Raw genomic sequence first — 23,307 nt, forward strand, 5'->3', positions numbered from 1 at the left:
CCACACTCCCTCCCGCCATATTCACTGCTGGGTTCTTATTATGTCCTGCTTTGGCCAGCTTCCTGGGCAGAGCTCAGCAGCCTCCCAGCTTTGTGTCTCCTTCCAAGAGCCCCAGGTTGCTCTGACTTCTCCCTACCTTAGCTACTTGTTTCCTCATCTCTGCTTCCATCCCAGAGCCTTCTCCTGGGAAGCTCTTGCTGCTTCAATCCTTGGGAATTCACAGCCAAGCACAGGCCACATCTGCCCAGAGCAGAGGTGGCACAGATGTGGGCTGGTGGAAGAACAGGCAGGAATCCCACTCTGCACAGGAAGGAAGTGCCACGGCCAGGCCAGAACCCTCTGCAGGCCCTGATCCTACACCTGTGTGCAGCCTCTGAGAGCCTGGGGGGTACCCAAGGCCCTCCTTGTCTTTTCAGAAGACTTACAGCTAGTTGTCAGGCTCTGGGCTTCCCAGGGACTGCCAGGTCCTCTTTGCCGCTGGGGCACCTTGGAGTGGCCTCCCAGTCCAGGAGTCCACGGCCCCCTGGCTGCCTAAGGCTCTTGCTGGCGCACAGTCAGGCTGGTTCATGGTCACGATCTTTACACGGCTCCTTTTGCCTTGGAACATTCCAAACTCCCTTCTTTTCCTGCCCCAACACACACAATCCCGATCCTCTCTCTTCCTCCCACTTCTCCGATTCAGCTGTCAAAAGGTGACAGCAAAAAAGAAATGATGTACAATAAATAGGCACAAGGGTGCGGGGGGCACACAGCAGGGGCGGTGGGGAGGGGGTTAGCCTTCTGCTGGCCCATGGGGCAAAAGGGCTCAGGTGAAAGATAAGGATGACCTTTGGAGGCTCAGGGGGGCTTGTGGCCCCTGCCCTTGCCCTTGACACAAGGGAGGGGACTGGCTCTTTCCCGGCCTCTCCTTGGTTGGCTGATCCTGGGTCCCTCTTCCCTGTCATTTGTGTTCCTCAGGTGGTGGGTGGATTTCCCTGAGGAGGAGGCCAAGGAGAGTGGGTGAAGCTGTTGGCTGCAGTGCCAGGATGAGGTAGAAGGAGCAGGAGCCTGGGAATCCCTAGCATACTTGTAGGCAGGGACCTGAGGCTGGCTTCTGCCTCGACCTCCCCACACAGGTCAATGCTTCCTTTGGTGGACAGTGGAAGCCCTGGAATAAAGGAGGGGACAGAAAGAGCTTGGGAGGAAGAGCTCCCCCCTTGGGGCCGCTGTTGATTGTGATCAAGAACAGGAAGCTAGGATACCACAGGGTGGGGGAGGAGGAAGTGGGCACAGTCCTCCCCACCAGCTGCCCAGAGCTTCCAAGTTTCCACGGTCTAGACCTGTTGGCCATAAGGTCACTCCTGTCCCTTCACAGGCTGGTGTCCAGTTAAGGTTGGGAGCTGAGCTCTTGGGCAGAGTGTGCATGCTGGGAGCCAGGAGAATGGTGACGGTAGTTGGCAGCGTGGTGAGGATGATGCTGGGCATTAGGCAGGACCCTGAGGCCCTGTCAATGCCTGTCATGGGTTTGGGTGGAGGGCACAGCCATTTCTGAACTCCTGCGCACTCCTCTCTTTTGCCTTAAACACCTGAACATCCACAGAAGTGAGGTGGCCAGAGCCCCAGCTGGGAAAAAAACACATGTCCTCTGGCAGTACCAGCATTTCCCTCTGGCCTGAGAGCCTGGCCCATCCCTCTCTTCCTCTCTGGAGTATGCTGTACACCATCCCAGATGCTGGCAACTTCCTGGGGGTGGCCCTGTCCTGGTAGCTCTCAAACTTCTGTCGCTCAGATTGCTGACTTGTCTTCCTGGGTTAGGACTTAGATTCCAGCTACCTGTGATTCCAGAGAACATACAGTCATGGTTGGAAGCCAGGAAGAGCTGTATGTGCTGAGGAAACAGGCTCAGTAGCTGCATGACCTTGAGCTGCCCCGAGTTCCCTCAGCAGCCTCATGCCTCCCGGGGGGGTTGACACTAAGGATCATAACAGCAGGGACAGTCAGAGCAGAAGCAGGGGAAACTGGCCAGGGAGGGCCCAGGCAGTCAAGTGGGTGTAGGGAGCTGTGGTAGCTGAGTGGGATCTCATACCAGATACTCCCCACCCTCTTCACTGCAGCCCATTTGGGGTTCCAGCAGGAGTGGGGAGCTCCCAGACGGAGTGGCTTCCTGCAGCCCAGAGGGGGTATAGTCTGCTCCAGAGGGCTGGGTTGGTGTCCAAGACCCCAGGTCAGGCCCAGAGGGGGCCAGTGCAAGGTGGGAACACAAGTCTTGGCACATCTGAGGCTTGCTCTTGCTCTGGTCTTACACACACACACTGCCCAATCCCTAGCCCTCCCTAGTTATTCCCAGTTCTGGGGCCCTGTGAGCCAGCCACAGCTCCCTGTCCCAAGGGTCAGAACCTCCTAGCATATGGGGAGAGAGAGCATCTGCAATTCCCAGAAGTCTTTGTTCCCTGGCAGCACCTAGTGAGTGGGGGACCTCCTGGGCAGACTGCTGAGGGCCCCTGGAGGCAAAGGCTGTCACCCTAAAGTTCCCAGGGGGATCTCAGAGAAAGGGCTGGCTGTGGGGACTGGGAGTCTTGGGTCTCACACCCTCCACTTGTCCTGCTGTCCTCTCCAGCTGTCCTCCTTCATTCTGGAGAAGCTCTCGGATCTGAGGTGGCTGTTTCTGAGTCTTCTCCCTCCCTGCTCAAACCTGGGGCCAGCCTAAGCTGCCTTGTCTGCTCAGACTGCAGGCCCAGGCTTGTCCCTGACAGTGTGGAGGAGACAGAGGCCCAGCTCAGGGAGGAGGAGGGGAGACACCAGAGAAGAGAAAGGCTGTGAGGGAAGGGAAGAGAGGCCCATTGGGCATGTTCCAGGTGCACCCCTGGCTGGCCATCCTAGATGCCACCCCCACGGTGACCCAGTTTCCCTGTGCTACCTTTCTGGTGCCTGCCAGCAAAGGGGAATTTCCCATACACCTCACCCTGGATGAGGGACAGTGAGCCAGGCCGGTGCAACATGGGGAGCTAGGCCCTCCTTGCACAGTTCTGGGAAGAGTTCAGTTCTTTGCCTGCTGCTGGAACAAGGGACCTGGAAGTGCAGCTGCCTTTCCTTCCACCCAAGCCCACAATCAGCAAAACAGACATCTGTTCCACAATGTGGCCCTTTTCTCCAGCGGGCCTCCTGTCTCCCTCTAGCTCCATGTTGTCCACGGATGTCCACTTATGCATCTCAGCAGACAGGTGTGTACGCTGAGGATGCTGTGTGCGCTCATAAGCACAGTCAGTCTGTATGCAGTCAGCACCCCACTGTCTGCTCAGGGGATCTGGGCCTCCCTCCTTCCCTGGTGACCTTCTCCAGGTTGTGGGAGGGACAGTGGGTGACTTGTCCTCTCCTGCCTGGTGATTATCTCCCTCCAGTGTGGGAGATGCCCAAGGCCTGGCTTCAGGCTGGGGGAGAACAGAAGAGGGGCCGGAAGAGCCACCCGCCTGGGACGGCTGCAGGGGCAGGGCAGGCTGGTTCCCACTGGGGAGCTGGAGCAGGGACCTGCAGCCACCCTCCTCTGTCTCCTGGCTGGCTCTCTCCAGAAGGAACCAGTAAGGTGCTCTGAGACCTTGGGAGGACCCCAGGGGTTCTCTAGGGAAAGGATGTGGGTTTGTCTGTGGGGGCGGCTGGCTGCCGGGGAGGAGTTATAGCCCTGTGGTACATTTTTGCTGAATGGAGAGGCTTACCCTGTGCATAGGGGTGAGAGTAGGTGGAAATTCTTCTCAGCTAGACCCTTTCTGTGTCCCCTCCAGAGCCCCCCTATCCCTCCCAGAAGCAGCCTTGATTGGGTGAGGGGCTGGCAGGAGGGCCTTTTATACCTCACAACAGGCCTCTCTTCTGTGGGCATCCTTGGGAGCCTTTTTACACCATGTCCTGCCTCATCTCCTCTGCTTACATCCTGAATTAGGATGCTCCCACCTGCCTCTCCCTTTTGTGGCTGCCACTGAAGACTCTGCTAGAAAGAGTGTGAGGTGTCCCCAGGTGAGGTGTGGGGAAGGACCAAGGTGGGCTGTGGCCCCACATTCCTCCAGACAGGGATGGGGACCTCTCCCCTTTCACATCTGCTTCTCTGTTAGCCCCCACCCTGATTCTTTTAGAAGAGCACTATGTGCTTGTGTTCTCTCTCTCTCTCTCTCTCTCTCTCTCTCTCTCTCTCTCTCTCTCTCTCTCTCTCTCTCTCCCTGGAAAATCTGATGAGTCTGCAGTGCTGTTTCCAGGCCCCAATCCAGGGCCGGTGGGCGGCTCTGAGGTTTGGGGCTGGGTGGATAGGGGAGGGCGGCAGCCCCCAGCGCTGGCCTGAGTGAGTGCCAGGCTGAACTGTCTCTAACACAGGCTCTGGGGGAGTCCCCACACCCCCAGGGCTGTCTTTTTTTTTTTTTTAATTATTTATTTATTACATGTATTTATTGTGTGTGTGTGTGGCCAGCTCAGCCCACCAGGGGGCGGGGCTGGCTGGCATGTGGTGCTGGGGGATCGAACCGCAGTCCCTGTGCTTTGACAAGCTTGTTTCAAGTAGGTGCTTTAGACCACTGAGCCATCTCTCCAGCCCCTCCCAGGGCTGTCTTGCTGTTCACAGACTCTGCACCTGTCTGTTTCTTATGCAACTTGCTTCCTGAGCGGCTGCATCCTGGGCTTTCTTCCCAGGGCCCAGTAGAGGCTTCCACTGCCCCTCCCCTGCCTCCCACCTGCAGTCTCGGTGCAGGAGCACCTGGGTGAGCAGCACCCACTGAGCAGCTGGCTCCAGTGGAATACAGTGAAGTCTGAGGGCCACATCTTCTAGGCCATGTCCCATGAAAGCTCAGCTGGGCCTCTGCAGCCTGTTGGGGGCTGTGAGGGCCCAGGGAACCAGGACAGGTGATGCTCACCTAGAGGGAATATGTGGGGAAGGCAGGCAAACATCCTAGACAGCCAACACCCTGAGGGATCCAAGCAGAGGACTGCAGCATGGGGATCAGGAGCAGTTTGCCCTCTGTGCTCTATGGAGCCAGCAGGCCCAGGTTCCAGTTCAGTGGGACAGATGAGTGCCAAGGGCCAGGTCTGCCACAGACTCGGGCCTGAAGGCTGTTTTTCCATGCCTCGACCCACTAGAGCATGGTGCCACGCTGGATGCTCAAAGGGGACACACACTCAGCAGCCATCTGCACTGAGCTCAAAACCTACCCGTGGGAGGGGGATGGAGACTGGGCCCCCCCATGGAAACTCAGACCCCTTGTCTATCACACAGCTCCGCTTCCGGGGCAGGGAGCGGGGGAGTTGGCAGCTGTGCTACATATGTCCCTTTGCAAGGCCATTGCTCCTGTTCTCCACAAGCTTAGGACTTCTTCCTGGACAGCCAGCTGCTGGCAGTGGAAGAGGAAAGGAGGAGGTGGGTTCAGCTGCAGTCTGGGAGTTGCAATCCCTTCCACCTTCTGGGCCCTTTGCCAGCCTCCGCCTCTCTCCCCTCACTAAGCTGTGCCAAGCTGGGGTGGGGCTGGGTTCAGAGGCTGGGGTTCAGAAGCAACCCCTGACTCTTTGTTGCCTGCATCTGTTTGAAACGCCACCCTTCCCACCCTTGCCCATCTGCCCGCCCGCTGCCAGCAGGGCAAGGGCGGGCTGGGGGACTGCCTCCTCCTCCCGTTGCCTCCCAATTTTTCCTCTGTAGACATCATCGGTATGAGGCTCCCAGGCCTGTTTGTTGCTGTCCTCTGGCTCCACGGTTTTTTGGCCAAGGTAGGATGGGCATGGGGGACAGGGCCCAGTGGGAGGGCTCCTGCTGTCCAGGGCATGTGCAGGCCTCCCACCTCTCCCCTGGGCCCCACAGCTGGTCTGCATTAGGCAGGAAGGGCGGCTGCTCCCTTCCCACCTAGCCAGCTCAGGACAACATGAACAGACAGATGGCTCCAGCCCTCAGTGCCCTTCACACCTTAGGCCTCCAGGAGATGCCCTGCAGGATGTGCTTGGGGGTATTTCTCTTTATCCTGGCCTTGCACCCTGCTGCCTTTCCCAGAGGCCTGGACCCCAAAGGCCTCTCCCCATCTCCTTCCCTACTTCCTGCAGGAGGACTCATGCCTCTCCCTGGAAGGGCAACCAGATGGGGAGGGTGGAGGTAGGTGTTTTGGGGGATGGGCTCTGGGGTAAGGAGTGGGGGTGTGTGTGGGGATAATTCTGATGCTGGGTCCTGCTCTAGCGCCCCCTTTCGGCCATTCCTCTTCCTTTAGGGAAGAAGGGGTTCTGGGAGACTGAACGCACCCCTTTATCCTAGGCACCCCCCTAAGCGTGAACATCAGCAGCCAGGGAAGGCCTACCAGCCTCCTTCTGAGCTGGGCCGCAGCACAGTCGGGTGGGCTTGGCCATGCCCTCCTCCTCACTCGTCTGAGCCCACTCGGCTCCTCCGAAGAGCAGCCGCTCCAGGCCCATACCAATGATTCCAGCTTTGAGTTCCAAGACCTGGTGCCAGGGGGTCACTACCAGCTACAAGTGACCACCCTGCGATCCTGTGGGCAGAATGTCACCATTACCCTCATGGCCCGCACTGGTAAGAGGTTTGAGGGTGAGGGAAAGGGGCTAGGCCCAGGACCAGAGCAGGAGGCACCGGGTCAGGGTAGCTGAAGAAGGTGGCTTCTCAGAGAAGCAGTTCTGGTATCAGAGCCCATGAGAAGGGGTGAAGGCCTGTCGCACTGACCATGGTGCTTCTTTATTCCTTGGTGCAGCCCCATCTGTTGTTCATGGACTGCAGCTCCGCAGCTGCAGAAGCCTAGGCAGCCTGGAAGCCTCATGGGGTAATGGCCCTGGGGAGCAAGACAGCTACCAACTGCTCCTGTTACACCAAGAATCGCAGACATTGGCCTATAACATCTCTGTGTCCCCAGACATCCTGTCCTATAATTTTGGCAACCTCTTGCCAGGTAGCAAGTATGTTTTAGAGGTTACCGCCTGGGCTGGTGATCTCCAGGCCAAGACCAGCACTCACCAGTGGACAGGTAAGTTGGGTACCAGGCAGGGCCCTGGGTGGCAGCCAATCTGGGAGAGGCGGGAGAGATGGTGAGCTCAGAGCCTTGTAGGCATCTGGGTCCCCATATGGCTGGCCTCCTGGGATCCTGAGGGCCAAAATCAATGTTGGCATCTGGCTTCAGGGCCCTTTCTCAAGGTTGGCTTTGCTCCACCATCCCCCCTTAGACCCTGTGGCTCCAAATCACCTGCTGCTGCATGCGCTGGGCACCAGCATCCTGCAAGCCTCCTGGAACAGCTCTGAGGGGGCAGCCTGGCTCCATCTGGTGCTCACAGACCTCCTAAGTGGCTCAAACATGACTGTGATTGTCCAAAGAGGAGTGTCAAATCATACCTTCCTCCACCTGTGTCCAGGAACCCGCTATGAGCTGACACTCAGGGCTGCTGCAGGGCCCCATCAGGTCATGGGGCCCAATGCTACGGAGTGGACCTGTAAGTGAGGGGCACAGGGACCCAGCAGAGTGTGCTCAGCTCCTCTGTTCCAGTAAGGAGGCTAGATTCTGCTGGTGGGGGAGTGGATGTCTTTTGCAGGCGTAGAGAGTGTGCCCTTCAGTTGCCTGGTGGCCACCCAAGAAGATGATGTCAGAAGTGCTGGTTACCGTCAGCTGGGCCTTTCTCTGGGGTGGGCTCTGTTCTTGGTACCTTCTGCATATGCTTTCATTTATTTCTCAAGAGTGCCCTAGGTAGTCATGTTACCCTGTGATACAGTACAGGGAACGGAGGTGCACGGGGACAGAGGCTCAGGTCACACCTGGGGCCTGGTCTGGACCTGGGGTGGGCACTTGCAGACCCCACAGGACACTGAGCTTCCCACTCTGAGAATCGCTGATGAGCGACGGCTGGCAGGTGAGGGGCCAAGCTGCCTGCGTTCTCGCTTTGTTTTCTGCCACCCACTGTTGTGGATCTCTGGACAAGTTGCATACACTCTCTGGGTGTCAGTATCTTTAAAGGCTGGTGTCCAGGTCCTTATGTTGTGAGGGTTAAGTGTGAGACACTGCATGCAGAGTCCTCAGAACCACTCTGCTGGACACAAATATGCTCTTGTTTTTGTCATTGTTGTCCATGGCCACGTGACAACTATCCAGGTCCTGGTGTTCATCCAGTGTGTGGCAAATAGATTTATGAAAACTAGCCATGAAACCAGTTTTTAGTCTAACATCTAGATGAGGGGGACATGGCCCGGTGCGTGTAGAAAGCAGTTGTTGCAAAGAGCAACAGCTCTGCTCCTACTCTCAGTCACTCTGTGTTCTCACCTGGTATGTAGTCCTTAAGCAGCATTTGCCCCTTTCCACAGATCCCTCTGCCCCATTGGACCTGGTGCTGACTCCTGTGCCCTCTGGGCTCTGGGCAAGCTGGCAGCCAGGGCCAGGAGCCCGAGATGGCTATGTGCTGAAGTTAAGTGGACCAGAAGAGAAGAATGTCACTCTGGGCCCTGAGGCCTACAATGCCACATTGCCAGGGCCCCTGCCCCCTGGACACTATGGCCTGGAGCTGGAGGCTCTGGCTGGGCCCTATGGTGCCCGTGCCCAGGCCAGTGCCTGGCTAGATGGTGAGCCTGGGTTAGAAGGGTCCGGGTGGGGCAGAGCCACTGGTATCCAGAGGCAGGTAGGTCCTTGTTCTCTTGGGCTGTTTTCCCCCCAGACTCTGCAGCCCAAACGAGGCAGGGCTGTGGTGCCAAGCTGCAGCTGGATGGTCTGGAGGCCACTAGGGATCCTGGGAGGCGGGCACTGCTCTATGCCGATGGAGATCCAGGCCTCCTGGGAAACATCTCTGTGCCCTCTGGTACCAACCACATCACCTTCTGCGGGCTGGTTCCAGGGGCCCGCTACCGGGTGGACATTGCTTCATCTCTGGGCATCATCACCAAGAGCCTCAAGGGCCACACAAGTGAGTGCTAGCCGTGGTGTCCACTAGGCATGAGCTGGAGGGCCTTGGCTTGAGAGCATGGGTATTGTAGGGGAGAGGCTTGAGAGGGCCAGGTGGAGGACCCAGCAGGGCCACTGACATGATACAGGCCTCTCTTCAAATTCCCCCTCTCTTCAGGTCCCCTGGCACCACAGTCACTGAAGGTCACCGATAGAGCCAGCCTGTCTGACCTGACCATTGCCTGGGCCCCAGCACCAGGACAACGGGAAGGCTACCTGGTCACTTGGCACCAGGAAGGCAGCCAGAGGGCCCTGGGTGGCCTTGTTGACTTGGGCCCAGACAACTGCAGCGTAGCTCTGCGGGGCCTGGTGCCTGGCTCCTGCTACACTGTGTCAGTGCAGGCCTGGGCAGGAGACTTACGCTCCAGCCCCCAGAGGACCCACACCTGCACTCGTGAGTTCCTAGCTCAGCCAGCCCATGGTGGTGGGTGGGGACCAGTTTTCTCCTTCTCTTTGTCCCTCTGTGCACCATACTCTGAGTTCGGGGCAGCCTTTTATGAATCTCTTGTAAGCATTTTCCACCTCCTACCAGGTGGTTGGCTGACTGTACACTCATGTGCCTGTCTATTGGTCCTCCCTTTCTTTTTCATACCTCTCTGCCTTTCTTCTTCTTTTCTTTCCTTCCAACAACTATCTAATTAATATCTCTCATTTTTTAGGCATGAGGTCAGGCAAGAATTATGAACAAGACCATTAGGAAGATTGACAGAGGGTTTATAGCTATAATGTACATGATTTTTAAATATATATCATATTATAGTAAGTGTAAGTGCTTTGGTAGGAATATGTGTGATATATTAACTTGACTCATATGAAACTGCATTCAAACTGGTTAGAATGGCTGCATAGCAGGAATTGTATGTGGTTCAACCTGATGTTCTGGGCAGAAGGGACACCTGCCTAGAGCCAAAGCCAGGTTCCCCGAGGGGAGTAAGCTGAGAGAGAAGCCTGCGGAGTGGGGCAGACAGGCTTTAGCAGGAGGCTGAGAATACACCAAGGCCCACAGCTCAGAGGCAGACAGACAGAAGGACAGGTGTCTTGGCAGAACTGCGTGTCACCAGATGAGCTAGAGAGCAGGTCCACGTGGGGTGTGAGCCAGCAGGTGCAGAGCTTGCAGAATTGCAGTGAGCCAGGCACGCTGCCCTCGCCACCCATGGCGCCGTGGGCAGGGGATAAGCCTCCCTGTGAGAGGCTTCCTTGGGAAGGAGAGGAAAGTGGGAGCTGAGCCTTGTGGAAGCTGGAATTTCAGGGTGGGAGGCTTTGGACCTTATCTGGGAAAGGAGAGGTGGTGGATTTGGGTTGTTCTAAGTCTGCTTTTCCCTTCTTCTAAGCTCCTGCTCCACCTGCCAACTTGAGCCTGGGCTTTGCTGTCCAGCCCCCTGTGCTGAAGGCTTCTTGGAGTCTCCCACCGGGTGGCAGGGATGGTTTCCGGCTGAGGCTTTATAGCCTGAAGCCCCTGGCTCTGGACAGCGAGGAGACTGTAGGCCCAGAGACCCAGAACTTCACTTGGGCCCAGCTGTCCAGAGGCTCTGAGTTCCTGGTGTGGTTGGCTACCCTGCGGGGCCTGGAGGAGAGCAGCAATGCCAGCGCCACAGGCTGGACACGTGAGTGCCCGCACGGCCTCCCTGGCCCTGGCCCTTTGCCACCTCCACCCTGGGCCTTCCTTCTTCCAGCAGGGTCACTGCTGCTGTCCTTTAGCACTGGACAGAACTAGAGAAAGTGACCAGGGAGTAGGAGAGCAGGCTTGTCCTCCCTGATCCTCAGAGTCCCCATCTAGAAAGAAGAGTGTTGGTGATGGGATGCTAGGTGACAGCACGCAGTCCTGGGCTCAGGCTCTGAGGGTGTTAGGGCATCACCTCCCCCCACCCCCTTGCCTGTTGGCCCATGTGAGATGCTTGAACAGGCTGTAGGGGCTGGGAAAAGGCCTATGGCTCCATCCTCCTGCTGCCCAGCCCTGACCACAGGAGGGTTGGTGGCATGGGGACAGTGCAGGATTAATTCATCCACTCACCCCTATTGAAGCATAGCCCTGCTCCGTGGGACAACTGGCAGGGGTCAGAGTGGGGCTTTTGGATTGTGGGCCCAGCCAGGGATGGAGGGAGCAGAGGGAGATCACTGGGGCCCAGAAAAGCCAGACCTTTCCTTCAGATTGCTTTTCTTCTTGTCTGTCCCCCAAACCTTGCCCTCCCTGCAGCCCCCCTCGCCCCTCCTCAGGTGAATGTGACCAGTGAAGGCCCCACCCAGCTCCGGGCATCCTGGATCCATGCTCCTGGGGGCCGAGATGGGTACCATGTAGCCCTGTACCAGGCAGGTGTCCAGGTGGCCCTGGGCACCATGGGCGCAGAGGTGAACTGGACAAGCTTTTCCATGCTGACTCCAGGCACGGAGTATGAGGTCGAGGTCTGTACGCAGGCTGGGCCCTTTCACACTGCAGCGGCCAATGTTTCTGGCTGGACCTGTGAGTAGGGTGTGGGAAGAAGGAACTGAATGGGGAGGGGCTGCCTCAGAGACCTCTGATGCCTCCCTCGGTGGCGTCTCACACCCTACCATCCTATTTCCTGGCTCTACTCTGAAGGTGCTTCGCGGGTCAGTGAGCCCCAGGCACCAGGTGAGTGACCTCCTGCCCTTCCCTCCACAGCCCCCCGCCTGCCGCATGAGGTGTTGGTGTCCATGCAGGCAAGCAGTGCTGTGGTCAGCCTGGTCTGGGCCAATGGACCCCTTGGGCAGGGTGTGTGCCATGCCCGGCTCTCAGAGTCGGGGCATCTGTCCAGGGAACAGCCCCTGGTGCTAGGCCAGGCCCGCCTAGTGCTGAGGGGGCTCCCTCCAGGCCGCAGTCTCTCACTGTCAGTGCTGTGCCGTGCAGGGCCACTTCAGGCCTCTACCCACTCCGTGGTGCTGCCTATTGGTACGTTGCCATCTGTGGTGGGCATGGAGGGCTCCTGTGCAGGCTGGCAGCACTGCCACTCTGTTCTGAGCTGCTTGCTCCTTCCAGATGGATGCTGTGCCCACCCCTGCCCTGAGTGATACCCTCTAGACTCCTCTAAAAAGGCAGCAATTCCTCAAAGAGACGTTGTTTCACCTGTGTGGCTGATGCCCTTCCCTGAGCATAGATGCCCAGTCCCTTTGTATTTGCCAAATTTGAGGACCCCTGACTGAGCTCTCCTCTTGGGGGTGCACTGATACCCCCATAGCAGTGCTTTTGGTATCACAGAACCTGGCCCCGTGGAGGATGTGCAGTGCCAACCTGAGGCCACCCACCTGGCCCTGAACTGGACAAAGCCTTCAGGGGACGCGAGTGCCTGTCTGGTGGTGGCTGAGCAGCTGGCTGCAGGAGGGGATTCTCACCTCATGTTCCAGGTCAACACCTCCGAGAATGCGCTCATGTTGTCCGGCCTGGTGCCTGCTACCTCCTACCGCCTCAGCCTCACTGTGCTGGGCAGGAATGGTCAGTGGAGCCGGGCAGTCACGCTGGTGTGCACCACTTCTGCAGAGGGTAGGTGCCTCCCATCCTCAGAGGCTGCCTCTGGTCCCCAGTTCCCCTCCATCGCTGCCTAGGGCACTGTCGCTGCTGGGCCTGGCTGCCTGGGGCCCTGCCTGCCCAGTCCCGCCCTTTCCCCTGGCGCTCATCCTGCTTTGCACTTGGTGCCCTGTCTTGGGAATCTTCCAGGCCTCACTAAACTATGTCCATTAGCCATTTGTTGCCAGGTACTATAAGAGGTTCAGGACCCAGGAAAGAATGGTCCTGTCCTTGAAGACCGATAGTGAGGCACCTTGTCAGGGTCTCAGTTTCCTTCTCTCTGTCCCCAGCTTGGCACCCCCCAGAGTTAGCTGCGGCCCCCCAGCTGGAGGATCCTGAGATGGGCATGGGGGTGGTGATCACACGTGGCATGTTTGGGAAGGATGATGGGCAGATCCAGTGGTACGGTGTCATTGCCACCACCAGCATGGCGTGTGAGTCCTGGGCCCAGCAGGGGCTGGGAGGAGTGGGGATTGCCTAACCTGGGATGGCGAGATACACACTCTGAAGCCAGCGCCAATCTTGGAGCAGAAGGGTGCCCCAAGATGCTCTTGAGGACAGCAGTGATATTGGGCTGAGAGTGGAGGGAGTGTGCTGCAGAAACACGGCAGCTTCCTTGGGGCAGAGCCTGGGATCTCAAGTCTGCCCACCTTGCTCTATGCTTTCCCCATTCCTTTCCCAGTGGTTCGGCCCTCCCTGGAAGTCATCAACCACACGTGGTATGACCATTACTATGGAGGACACGACTCCTACCTGGCCGTCCTGCTTCCCAACCCCTTCTACCCAGGGCCCTGGATGGTACCAAGGTCCTGGACAGTGTCTGTGGGCACAGAGGACTGTGGCCACATGCGGGAGATATGTAACGGGCATCTCAAGCCAGGTTTCCAGTATAGGTAAGGGCCCAGGCTGAAGGGAGGAGAGCCATTCTAAGCCTCATGTATGGGTCACTTAGCTGTTCTTTCAACAACCATCTGAACTGAGTCACAAAAGCATGTGCTAATCCACAAGGGCTACCAGAATTATTCTGACTGGGTTTCCTGGCAGGCAAGGCAAAAGAGGAATGGAACAAGAGAGGAGTTCCGTTTGGAGTTGCCAAAGCGGTACAGAGGCTATCTAGGTGCCGCTTTCTAGAACTTCCTGCTCTCAAAACAGGGCAGGAAGGTGGAAGAGAAGCTGGAGGTGGTCCTCTCACCAGTGGCAGGGAGCTCACGCACAGCTTCTAAAGAGTGGGGGGAGGGTAGCACTCACCTTCTGAACACCCGCTGCCCATGACCCTGTTTCTGTGCACGTCTGTCCTTCCCCAATAAAAGGTCCTGCTTCTCTGTGCCAGGTTCAGTGTCGCCACCTTTATCAGGTCCAGCTCCCCTGAGACCATCATCTCCTTCTCAGCCTTCTCAGGTAGGGCAGGCACTGGCGGGACCCACTGGGCACCAGATTTGGCCTGGGTAAGTTGAGATGGGGCTGCAGGAAGGGCAGAGCATGGAGGAGGTCGCTGCTATCCACAGCCTCGGGCCCCCTGCACTGCCCTCTGCAGCCAGCTGCCCTCCAGGTCAGTGAGTTCCTGGAACAGCACTGGCCACTAGGAACATATAGGACAGTCCACCAGTGTAAAGTGAACCCCAAAGTAATCCGGAACCTCCTAGCAGTATTTATGTTAAAAAAGTAAAACAATAGCTAGGGGTGTAGCTCAGTGGTAGAAGGCTCACCTGAGCTCTATCCTCCAGTGCCACAAAACAAAAGAAAGCCAACAAACAAAACAAAGAGCTGGGGGCCAGCCAGATAGCTCAGTGGACTAACGTGCCTGCTTAGGCAGAATGCAGAGGCCGGAGTTCAATCCCCGCGTGCCATCTACGTAGTGAGACCCTGTAGACCCTGTACTTAATACATTAAAAGAGAGAGAGCGAGAGAGCGAGAGATAGCAGCGTATGGTGCCGCATGCCTGTCGTCCCAGTACTGGGGAGGCTGAGGCAGGAGGATCACCTTGATTTTGAGGCCAGCCTGAACCACCCAGTGAGGTGTGCATGGTGGCTGGCAGTGTTGTAGAAGGTCCAGGAAGCTTGGCCTTTTACTGTTCCTCTCAAGGGTGTCAGGCAGAGGAGGGCTATTAGAATCCTTGCTGTGTGTTCTTGGTTTCCCAGCTCAGCCAGTTCTGGCCTTAGGCTGTGTCTGGGGCTTCTGTGGGCAGGGGGAGCACAGAGCATTGTCACTGTGCTCAGAGGGGCCCAAGCTCAGGAAAGGCTGGCAGAGGCCTGCAGGGCCAGGGGAACCGGGCTGCCACGTTACACCCTTCCCTCGGCCCTCCATAGAGCCCCGGACCAGCGTCCCCCTGGCAGCAGTGCCCCTGCCGGGCATGGTGGGCCTCATGGCAGGCTGCGTGCTCACTGTCTGTGCTGCACTGGGCCTGCTGGGCTGGTGGCGGATGAAGGGCCAGAGGTGAGTGGAGGGGCTCTTGGGGAGAGCCCTGTGACCAGGGCAGCCGGCCCCCAGCCCAGAGCTGCCTTCACAGGTGTCTGCCTCTTTTCTCAGCAGGATGGAGAAAGACAGCACGGCCCATGAGCCTGCGCAGCATGGGCCTCGGTGAGTGCGCCTGCTTATGCACCCTGCTGGAGGGCCATGGTGGCATTGCCAAGACTCCTGGAAGCCTCTTCCTCTGTGACTGCACCCAGACAGGGCTGCAGGCCTTTGTCAGCCCCCTCCCCACATTCCTTCTCACAGGCAGACTCCCCTCTCACTTTCTGCTCCAAATTCACTGGGAAACTCAGGGATTTCCAGAGAAATCAGAGGAACAGGGGAAGAGAGAGAAAGACAGAGACAGAGACAAACAAGACAGAGACAGAGACAGAGACAGAGACAGAGACAGATTAAAGAATTGGCTGGCACAGGGGCTGGAAGTTCGACCCCTGGGCCTGCAGTGCCGGTGCTGCCCCCAGGTATGCTGAGACAGTGATTGAGACTGGACGTGGTGGCACGCCTATAATCCCAGCTCTTGGAAGGCTGTAAACAGGAGAATCACTACAAGTCCGATCTATGCAGTGAGACCATGTACACCCTGTAGACCTTGCCCCCCCCCTCCAAAAAAAAAAAGAATTGGCTGGCCAGACATGGTGCAGCGCTCTTGTCATTCCAGCTACTTGGGAGGCTGACACAAGTTCAAGACCAGCTTGGATAACTTAGTGAAACCCTGTCTCAAAATAAAAAAGGACTAGGGGTGTAGCTCCACAGTAGACAGTTTTCCTAGCGTGTACAAGGCCGTGGGTTCAATCTCCAGTATTGGAAAAGAAAAAAAAATGCTGTGTGATCCTGGGATGGAAACTCTGAGAAGATAGGCAGCCAAAGATGTCTGCTGACAGAAATCCTTCCTACTCAGGAGAGGACAGTCTTTGTTCTATCCAGGCCTTTGTCTGACTGGATGGTGCCTCCACATGAGGAGAGTAATCTGCTCTACTCAAAGTCAACCAGTGTAAATGTTAATTTCACTCCAAACAAAAGCAACATCCAGAATAGCAAATAACGACCCCATGAGCCCCCACGTCTCCCTGTGTCATCCTTACTGGACTGGGCTCATCATGTGTGTTATATGAGTGCAAACCTGCTTTCCCTATCTTGACTTCTGCAGAACACCAACTGTGTAGGGAGGAGTCAGAAGGCCCACGTGTGCATGTGTATGCCTCGCTTCTCTGTCTCTGCTCCTTTTCTGTCTTCCCATGTTGGTGGTTTGCTGCCCAGGCTAGACAGTGGAGGGGCTTGCTGGAAAACCAGTGGCTCCACTTGGGGTCTGCATTTGCAACAGGCACTTGCCCACCGGGAGGTTGGTCTGTGCAGCCAGCTCTGCACCTGTCACCCACAGGCGGACCCATCGGCCCATTTCCATGCACAGCTTCCGGCAGAGCTTCGAGGCCAAGAGTGCCCACGCACACCAGGCTTTCTTTCAAGAGTTTGAGGTAAGGTCCAGTCTGCCCACAGGTCCAGGAGGGAGGACCAGGGGCCATCTAGGCTGGGCTGAACCTCACAGTCACCATGCCTGCCTCTTGCCTGCTGTGGTTTCAGTAACTAGTGTCTGCCTTGATCTCTACAGGAACTGAAGGAGGTGGGCAGGGAGCAACCCAGACTGGAGGCTGAACACCCTGCCAATATTACCAAAAACCGTTACCCACACGTGCTGCCCTGTGAGTGCTAGGGGAAGGATGGACCTGGGCAGAGGGCCAGAGCTTGGCCTGGAGGAGGACCCTGGACTCACGGCTTCTGCCCTCTGCAGATGACCACTCCAGGGTCAGGCTGGCCCAGCTGGAGGGAGAGCCCCACTCCGACTACATCAATGCCAACTTCATCCCAGTAAGGGCCACAGTGGGCTCTCTGGGGGGGGGGGTGTTTGCTCGGGACATGACCAGCTCTCAGGACACACCTTCCTGCCCTACTTCAGCAGCAGTCCATGAAGCCCTGCTTCTGCTGCTGTAGATCAATGCAGCAGTGGGTTTTGAGAGTGTGCCTGTGTGCCAGGCTCTGTGCTGGGCCCCCGGGGGGCAGAATGGAGCCAGCCACGTTCATACCTTCAAAGGAGAGAGCACGTGGTATGCGAGTGACAAGTGCTGGAATAGAAGAACAAGCACAATGCTCTGAGCTCACAGACGAAGGAAAAGTCAGCCCACCTGAGGAATCCAGAGAGCTTTCCTAGAGGAGGGGACACTCGGTCTCTTAAAGGATGAGGGGCAGCTTGATAGATGAGGAGCGAGGAAAGTAGATTGGGCTTGGATGGAGGAGAAGCTTGGCCTTCAGCCTGAGGGCTCTGGAGTCCACGTGGTGGGCAGCAGGGAGCCATGGAAAGTAGAGAGCATGAAGAAAGGTAGGGCTTGGCTTCAGGAAGGCCACTCTAGGACTGGGGTGGGGGGCTGGGTAAGCTGTCTCTAGCACGTCTAGGTTTTATTACTTTCAGGTAGGCTTTCTTATCCCTTCAAGGCGTAGGGCATGGGTGGTGCTCGTGTCCCTGAAGTCACCTCTCCTGGTGTTAGCTCTTGGTGTACACATGTGTGCACGTGTTTGACTGTGTGTAGGCAAGCACACAACCTCCGCCCTCCTGAAGGTCACATGGGGTCTACTGCTGCGTCTTGGTGGGGGCGGGGCCCAAGCCTCACCTGTTAAGGTGTCCCTGCCCTCTACCCCGCACCTTAGGGCTACTCTCACCCGCGAGAGTACATTGCCACCCAGGGGCCTCTCAAGAAGACGCTGGAAGACTTCTGGCGGCTGGTGTGGGAGCAGCACGTCCACATCATTGTCATGTTGACTGTGGGCATGGAGAATGGGAGGGTGAGCGCGCAGTGCAGTCTCTGGGACGGCCGCCAGGGGGCACACGCCTCCATCTTCTGCAGGGATGTAGGGCAGATAGTGAGGCCAGTTAGGCCTAGGGATGGGTGGGTGGGATCCCAGCGTCACCTGAGGTGCGGGTGTAGGGGAAAGGATCAGCCACATAAGCTCCTGGCTTGACTTGGGATAAGACGTAGGACACTTGGCCATCTTTGTCTCCATCAGCCTGGGGCATCTCCTCTGTTCCTGGTTCCCTACCGGGTCTGAGTCTGAGAAAGGCTGCTAAATCTGTCCTTTCACAAGCCACAAGGCAAAGGCAGATGGCTCCTAAAATCAGGGTTACCAGTTTCACAAAGGATCCAGTCATTAATGCAGAGTCCTCCTGGCCATAGGAAGGTCCAGGGTGAGGAGGTGAATGCACACAAGGGTGGGTGGGAAGGTGGTGGTGGTGGTGACACTTTTGGAGGAGGTGGCCTTAGAGCTGATGGGTATAAAATGCAGAATTTCATCAGGGTGGCAGGCACCACAAAGGCGAGGGGAGTTGGGACTGGCTACAGTGGGGGCAGTGATGTCACCCATGGCCGCCCTCTCCTTCTCTGACCCTTGGTCCCAGGTGCTGTGTGAACACTACTGGCCAGTGAATGCCATCCCTATCACCCACGGACACATCACCATCCACCTCCTGGCTGAGGAGCCCAGGGACGAGTGGACCAGGAGGGATTTCAGGCTGCAGCACGTGTGTGCCCAAGGGACAGGGTGGGGTGGGGTGGCTATTACTGTTCAGACCTGAAAGCAGATGCTGAGGGACATCCCCCTCCTGGAGTGGAGAGGTGAACGATGGACCCCAGGTCCCTGCGCTCAGCTCAGGGCTCCCTGCTCACTACAACCCTTGGCTGTCTTCCTGGGTGGTGATTTCTGGGGCAGGAAAGCCAGGGGCTGGAGTCCCCCCTGCCCAGGGGGCTCTCTGAGGGCCCAGCAACTCCAGGAGCCTCCAGCCTGGGATGAGGGGACACTTGGTCTGAGGGAGGAGCCTCAGTCCTGCCCTCAGGGAGCTGGTGAGGGGGGTTTCAGGGCAAACAAGAGACCTGGGGATTAGGAAGTCACAGTGCAGCTGCATGGCCCTACTCTCCTCCTGCTCACCCTTGCCTCAGGGTGCCCGACAGCGGACAGTGAGGCAGCTGCAGTTCACCACCTGGCCAGACCACAGCATCCCCGAGGCCCCTGGCCCCCTTCTCGCATTTGTGGAGCTGGTCCAGGAGCAGGTGAGAGCCACCCAGGGCACAGGGCCTGTCCTGGTGCACTGCAGGTGAGGACAGGTGGGAGTGATGGGGGACCCCTGCCTGGCCTTGACTGGGAATGGTGGGGACACGGTGGCCCTCCCTGACTCAGCTCTGGAGGGGCTTCTCTGCAGCGCGGGCGTGGGCCGCACGGGCACTTTTGTGGCCCTTTTGAGGCTGCTGCAGCAGCTGGAGGAGGAGCAGGTGGTGGATGTGTTCAACACAGTGTACACGCTCCGGCTACACCGGCCCCTCATGATCCAGACCCCGGTGAGGGCCTCAGCAACTGGGGAGTGGGCTGGAGTGGGTGGCTTCAGGCAGTCAGAGGGACTGGGGAAAGGAGCTCACAGGGCCATGTGGAGGAGCTCAGGAAAGGGGCTCAAATGTGCGACACCCTGCTTGGGCTGCCTGTTTCCTCTCTGGAAAAGGGGAGAAAGTCCCAGCCACTGCCATCTTGGACCCTGGGGTAGCACAGGGGGGCTCCTGTGTGGCTCCCCTGACCTCCTGTCATGCTTCTGCCTTGAGTGGGACCTGGGTGCTCAGCTGCTGGGCTCAGCAGCTAATGCCTTCTCCCCACCAGAGCCAGTACATATTCCTGCACAGCTGCATACTGAGCCGGATTGTGCAAGGGCCCTCGGGCATCTCTGAGTGAGTCTGGCCCCCTTTGGCTCCCTGTGGCTCCTCCAGTCTTGAACCAAGACACAGCAACAGCTGGGCAACCCCATGTGCCATCTCTCCTCTCCTCCCCAACCCAGGACTGGACCCATCTCTGTGGCCAGCTTCCCACAGGCATGTGCCAAGAGGGCATCCAATGCCAATGCTGGCTTTCTGAAGGAGTACAAGGTATGCTTTAGACCAGGCATGGTGACATGGGCAGGCAGCTCTCCCCCACCTGGCTTCAGGGTGCCTGTTTCCCAGCTCCTGCTGCAGGCTCTCAAGAAGGAGGCTGGCTCTTCCTCGCACTCTTCTGGCTACGAGCAGGATAGCACTGTCTCCTGTGAGTCCCGGGGAAAAGGATTGGGGGCCGCACAGGAGCTGGGAACCACCCACAGCCTCACCCTCAATGCTTTCCGCAGGTGCTGGCTCTCAGTCTCAGCTTTCTGCCATGGAAGAGAGCTCTGTGGATGCTGTCCTGGAAGCCTGGCTCTTCCCTGTGAGATGATGCTGGTGACCCTCTCTGACCCTATGTGCTTCTCAGGCTGGGCCTGGTGGTTTGGGGATTCCTGGAGCAGGGGACACCTCTATCCCTGGGAGCCAATGAGCTGCCCTCTGCAGGGTGGACCTTTGGGCCGAGATCATGTGGTGCTGACAGGGCCTGCAGGGCCCGAGGAGCTCTGGGAGCTGGTGTGGAAGCATGGGGCCTGCGTGCTGGTGTCCTTGAGCCCACCTGACCCCCAGGAGAAGGTAAGGCAAGCAGAGATGGGGTCCAGGCCAGGTGGGAGCTGAGCCTAAGTGGGAAGAGTGTATGCTACTGTCTGATGTGGGTGGCAACAGAGACCTTAGGAAGCTGAACTCTGGTTTGGTCCCAGCCACAGGCATTCTGGCCAACTGAGACACAGCCCATCGTCACAGGCGTGGTGACCGTGCACTGGGTGGGGGACAGCAGCACTGCCAACTGGCCCTGTACTCTCTTCAGGGTCACACACGTAGGTGCTGAGGCCATAGGACACCGGGTGGTGGGCGGTAGGAGGCACAGTCCTGTGCTGGTTTCTCCTTGCCCTCCCACCAATGCCAATCTGATCTTTGCCCCAGGGAGAGAGTGGGACTGAGAGGCTAGTGCAGCACCTGCAGTTCCCATGCCAGGAGCCTGGGCACGAGCTGCCTCCTACCACTCTACTGCCTTTCTTGGCTGATGTGGGCCAGTGCTGCTTCCGGGGCAAGAACAAGAAGCCTGGTACACTACTCAGCCACTGCAGGTGCTGGAGGACAAATCCCCCTGAACCCTTCTTGGGTTATGGGTCAAAAAGACAGTCTGGGGGGGGGGCTGCCCCTTAGCTCAGTTCTTTAAGTGGCTGCTTCAACAAAGCAGTCAGGCTCAGGTTGCTGTGGTTCAATCCCCACAACTCAAGCCAGCCAATCACGCCCTGAAGGCATTCGGAGCCAAAAAAAAAAAAAAAAAAAAAAAAAAAAAAAAAAAAAAAAAAAAAAGAGAGAGAGAGAGAGAGAGACAGTCTCCCTTGTCTTCTCTTGCCCTGTCTTCAGGGATGTGGTAGGGATTTCCCACTCTCTGCCTGGGCCCAGCTTGGCTGATGGACCAAGTGCCCAGGAGCTTTTCTCAGTCCCTGGGCCCAGGTCTGGTGTTCCCATATTCCTGGATACCCCCATCCCATCCCTTCCAGGTTCCCAGTCCAACTCTAGGTCCATTGCAGCAAGGGTGCATCCCAGCTGGGCACCTTCTTGGCCATGGAGCAGCTGCTGCAGCAGGCGGGGGCTGAGCAGACTGTGGATGTCTTTAAAGCAGCACTGCAGCAATCACAGGCCTGTGCCCTCATGACCCCTACTCTGGTGAGAGGTGGCCAGAGGCTGTGGGAAGGGCCTGGGAGAGAAGGTAGCCCCTGGTCAGTGCCACCCCTGTTGCCAGCAGGTGGCGCTGTAGGCCACTATGTTCTTGCCTAGATGGGACGTGTCCTGGGAATGAGAGACCTGGGGCTTTTCCCTGTCTGGTTTGGGCAAGAAGAGTGAGCCTCCTTCTCCTTGTCTACCTGCAGGAGCAGTACATCTACCTCTACAACTGTCTGCGGAGTGCACTGGTGGAGGAGCTGGCCTGAATGCAGGAGCCGCCTGTACTCTGTCAGCCCTCCCCCGGGAAGACCCCTGCCTGGCTTCCAGGAGAGCAGCTGCTACCTTGGCACCATGGCTGAGGAATAAAGACACATGGCTGAGGCTGAGAGCTCTGTCTGTCCATCCTCTAACATGGCCCCAACATAAGGGCCTTGTGCACACACATGGAGCAGAGCTAGAAGCTGGGGCCTGAGGTCAAGCTGAGTCTGCTGACACCAGCTGGTAGTTGGTAGCTCCCCCGTAGCCCCCAGTTTCCCAGTTTCCTTGGACTTCAGGCTTTCCACCTCTAGTGTTTCGGTGCTGAGCTCTGGATGTAGACTTCCCCTTCCTCTTCCACTGCCCCTGAAAGCATTAGGATTCATCCTGTTCCCCACATCCCTCCTCCTGCCATCCCCGGCCTTCTCTATGTGCTAGGTTCCTTGCCAGTGTAGAGGCACTACAGCCACATGGTGGCCCTCAGGCCAGCATTGCCCGGCTTTCCTAGTTTTGTTTGTCCTCTTCCTTCTTCCCCACCATGTGGCATGGAGGTGGGAGAAAGCACAAGGGATACAGAGATGGGAAAGTTAGAAGACCAGAGAGGAGGGTGGGGCTGAGGCTGTCTATCTCTGACACTGTTGGAGTAGACTGCACATCACCACAGGGTTGTTGATCACCTTAGAAGCTCCTATCTGCTTCCCTGGCAGCCTGCAAGTTTCTGTGTGACATGGTACCTGGCATTGGATGCAGGGAACCTCGCTGGAGGATCTTGGGAATCCACAGAGAAAGCCAGGAGAAATCAGCACAGAATTCTCTTAAGTGGAGCCAGACCCCCCCCACTGGGGGCAGGGGCAGGGGTCTCACTGGGTAACCTCAGTTCCTTAGTAATGTTTCAGGCATCAGTTCAGTGGGGGAGGGGGTCCTTCTCAGGCTTAGCTGGAGAAAAGTAAGGCTTTCTGCCCACCAAGAGCCTTCCTAGCATGAGGTTAGGCTCTGGTGCTGCTCCAGGAAGACTTGGTGTCAGGAGCCTCTGCTGTACACAGCGCTCACCCAGAGTCCTCAGCATTGCTGCAATAATGACCCTCGCATGGGCAGGCTGGGGACAGCACTGAGCTGCCTGAGCCTGCCCGGGGGCTGCCATGGAAGCTGCAGTGGGGCTCAGCCGTGGTCTTCCCATCCTGGGCCCCTCACACTGGAGCAGCAGGAATGGGAGAGAGCCAAGGTCACAGAGTCATGAGCCAAATACAGCCCTACCTGAGGGGCTCTGCACGGCACCTCTGTCCTGCATCTTATTGCTGTGCAGGACCATCCTAAGGCACATCTTTCACTTTTAGGACCATAGCCCCAACTGGAGTCCTAGGGTCAGGATCTACTGGTGTTGTCCAGCTGTACAGTCCCTCTGGTCCCAGGAGATCAGCAGAGGGTGGGGAGGGATTGATGGGAGGGTCCTGCGATATGGAAGAGCAGGTGGAAGGAATCTGGGCTGTCTCTGGGTCACTGTGTTTCTGGTGTGGACTCTAGGTGGACCTTGGGGGGACAGCAA

At 57.6% G+C, this 23,307-nt stretch overlaps 1 protein-coding gene across 1 annotated transcript; it reads left to right on the forward strand.

Moving 5' to 3' along the window:
• Positions 1-5,273: 5,273 nt before the first annotated feature.
• Positions 5,274-21,858, forward strand: LOC101563713 (receptor-type tyrosine-protein phosphatase V). The gene is made up of 34 exons (XM_023708657.1): positions 5,274-5,368; positions 5,645-5,712; positions 6,040-6,088; positions 6,245-6,517; positions 6,693-6,962; positions 7,159-7,422; positions 8,285-8,539; positions 8,632-8,877; positions 9,034-9,309; positions 10,247-10,519; positions 11,110-11,373; positions 11,554-11,820; positions 12,127-12,408; positions 12,723-12,866; positions 13,115-13,325; positions 13,763-13,830; positions 14,739-14,865; positions 14,962-15,009; positions 16,280-16,373; positions 16,508-16,598; positions 16,688-16,764; positions 17,599-17,733; positions 18,344-18,466; positions 18,882-19,036; positions 19,142-19,277; positions 19,588-19,655; positions 19,763-19,850; positions 19,926-20,004; positions 20,084-20,160; positions 20,283-20,411; positions 20,537-20,653; positions 20,760-20,923; positions 21,377-21,512; positions 21,716-21,858. Exons 1-34 carry the CDS (start codon positions 5,275-5,277, stop codon positions 21,773-21,775), a joined length of 5,208 nt encoding a protein of 1,735 aa, XP_023564425.1. The 5' UTR covers position 5,274; the 3' UTR covers positions 21,776-21,858.
• Positions 21,859-23,307: the final 1,449 nt, after the last annotated feature.

Source organism: Octodon degus, unplaced genomic scaffold, assembly GCF_000260255.1.
Source record: "Octodon degus isolate 3935 unplaced genomic scaffold, OctDeg1.0 scaffold00009, whole genome shotgun sequence".
Lineage (NCBI taxonomy): Eukaryota > Metazoa > Chordata > Mammalia > Rodentia > Octodontidae > Octodon > Octodon degus.

Coding starts and splice junctions, on each gene's coding strand:
- LOC101563713 (XM_023708657.1), top strand. CDS start 5,275: ATGTCCCTTTGCAAGGCCATTGCTCCTGTTCTCCACAAGCTTAGGACT. Junction 11,821..12,126: donor CTCCGTGGTGCTGCCTATTG/GTACGTTGCCAT, acceptor TTGGTATCACAG/AACCTGGCCCCGTGGAGGAT. Junction 20,005..20,083: donor GCAGGATAGCACTGTCTCCT/GTGAGTCCCGGG, acceptor TGCTTTCCGCAG/GTGCTGGCTCTCAGTCTCAG.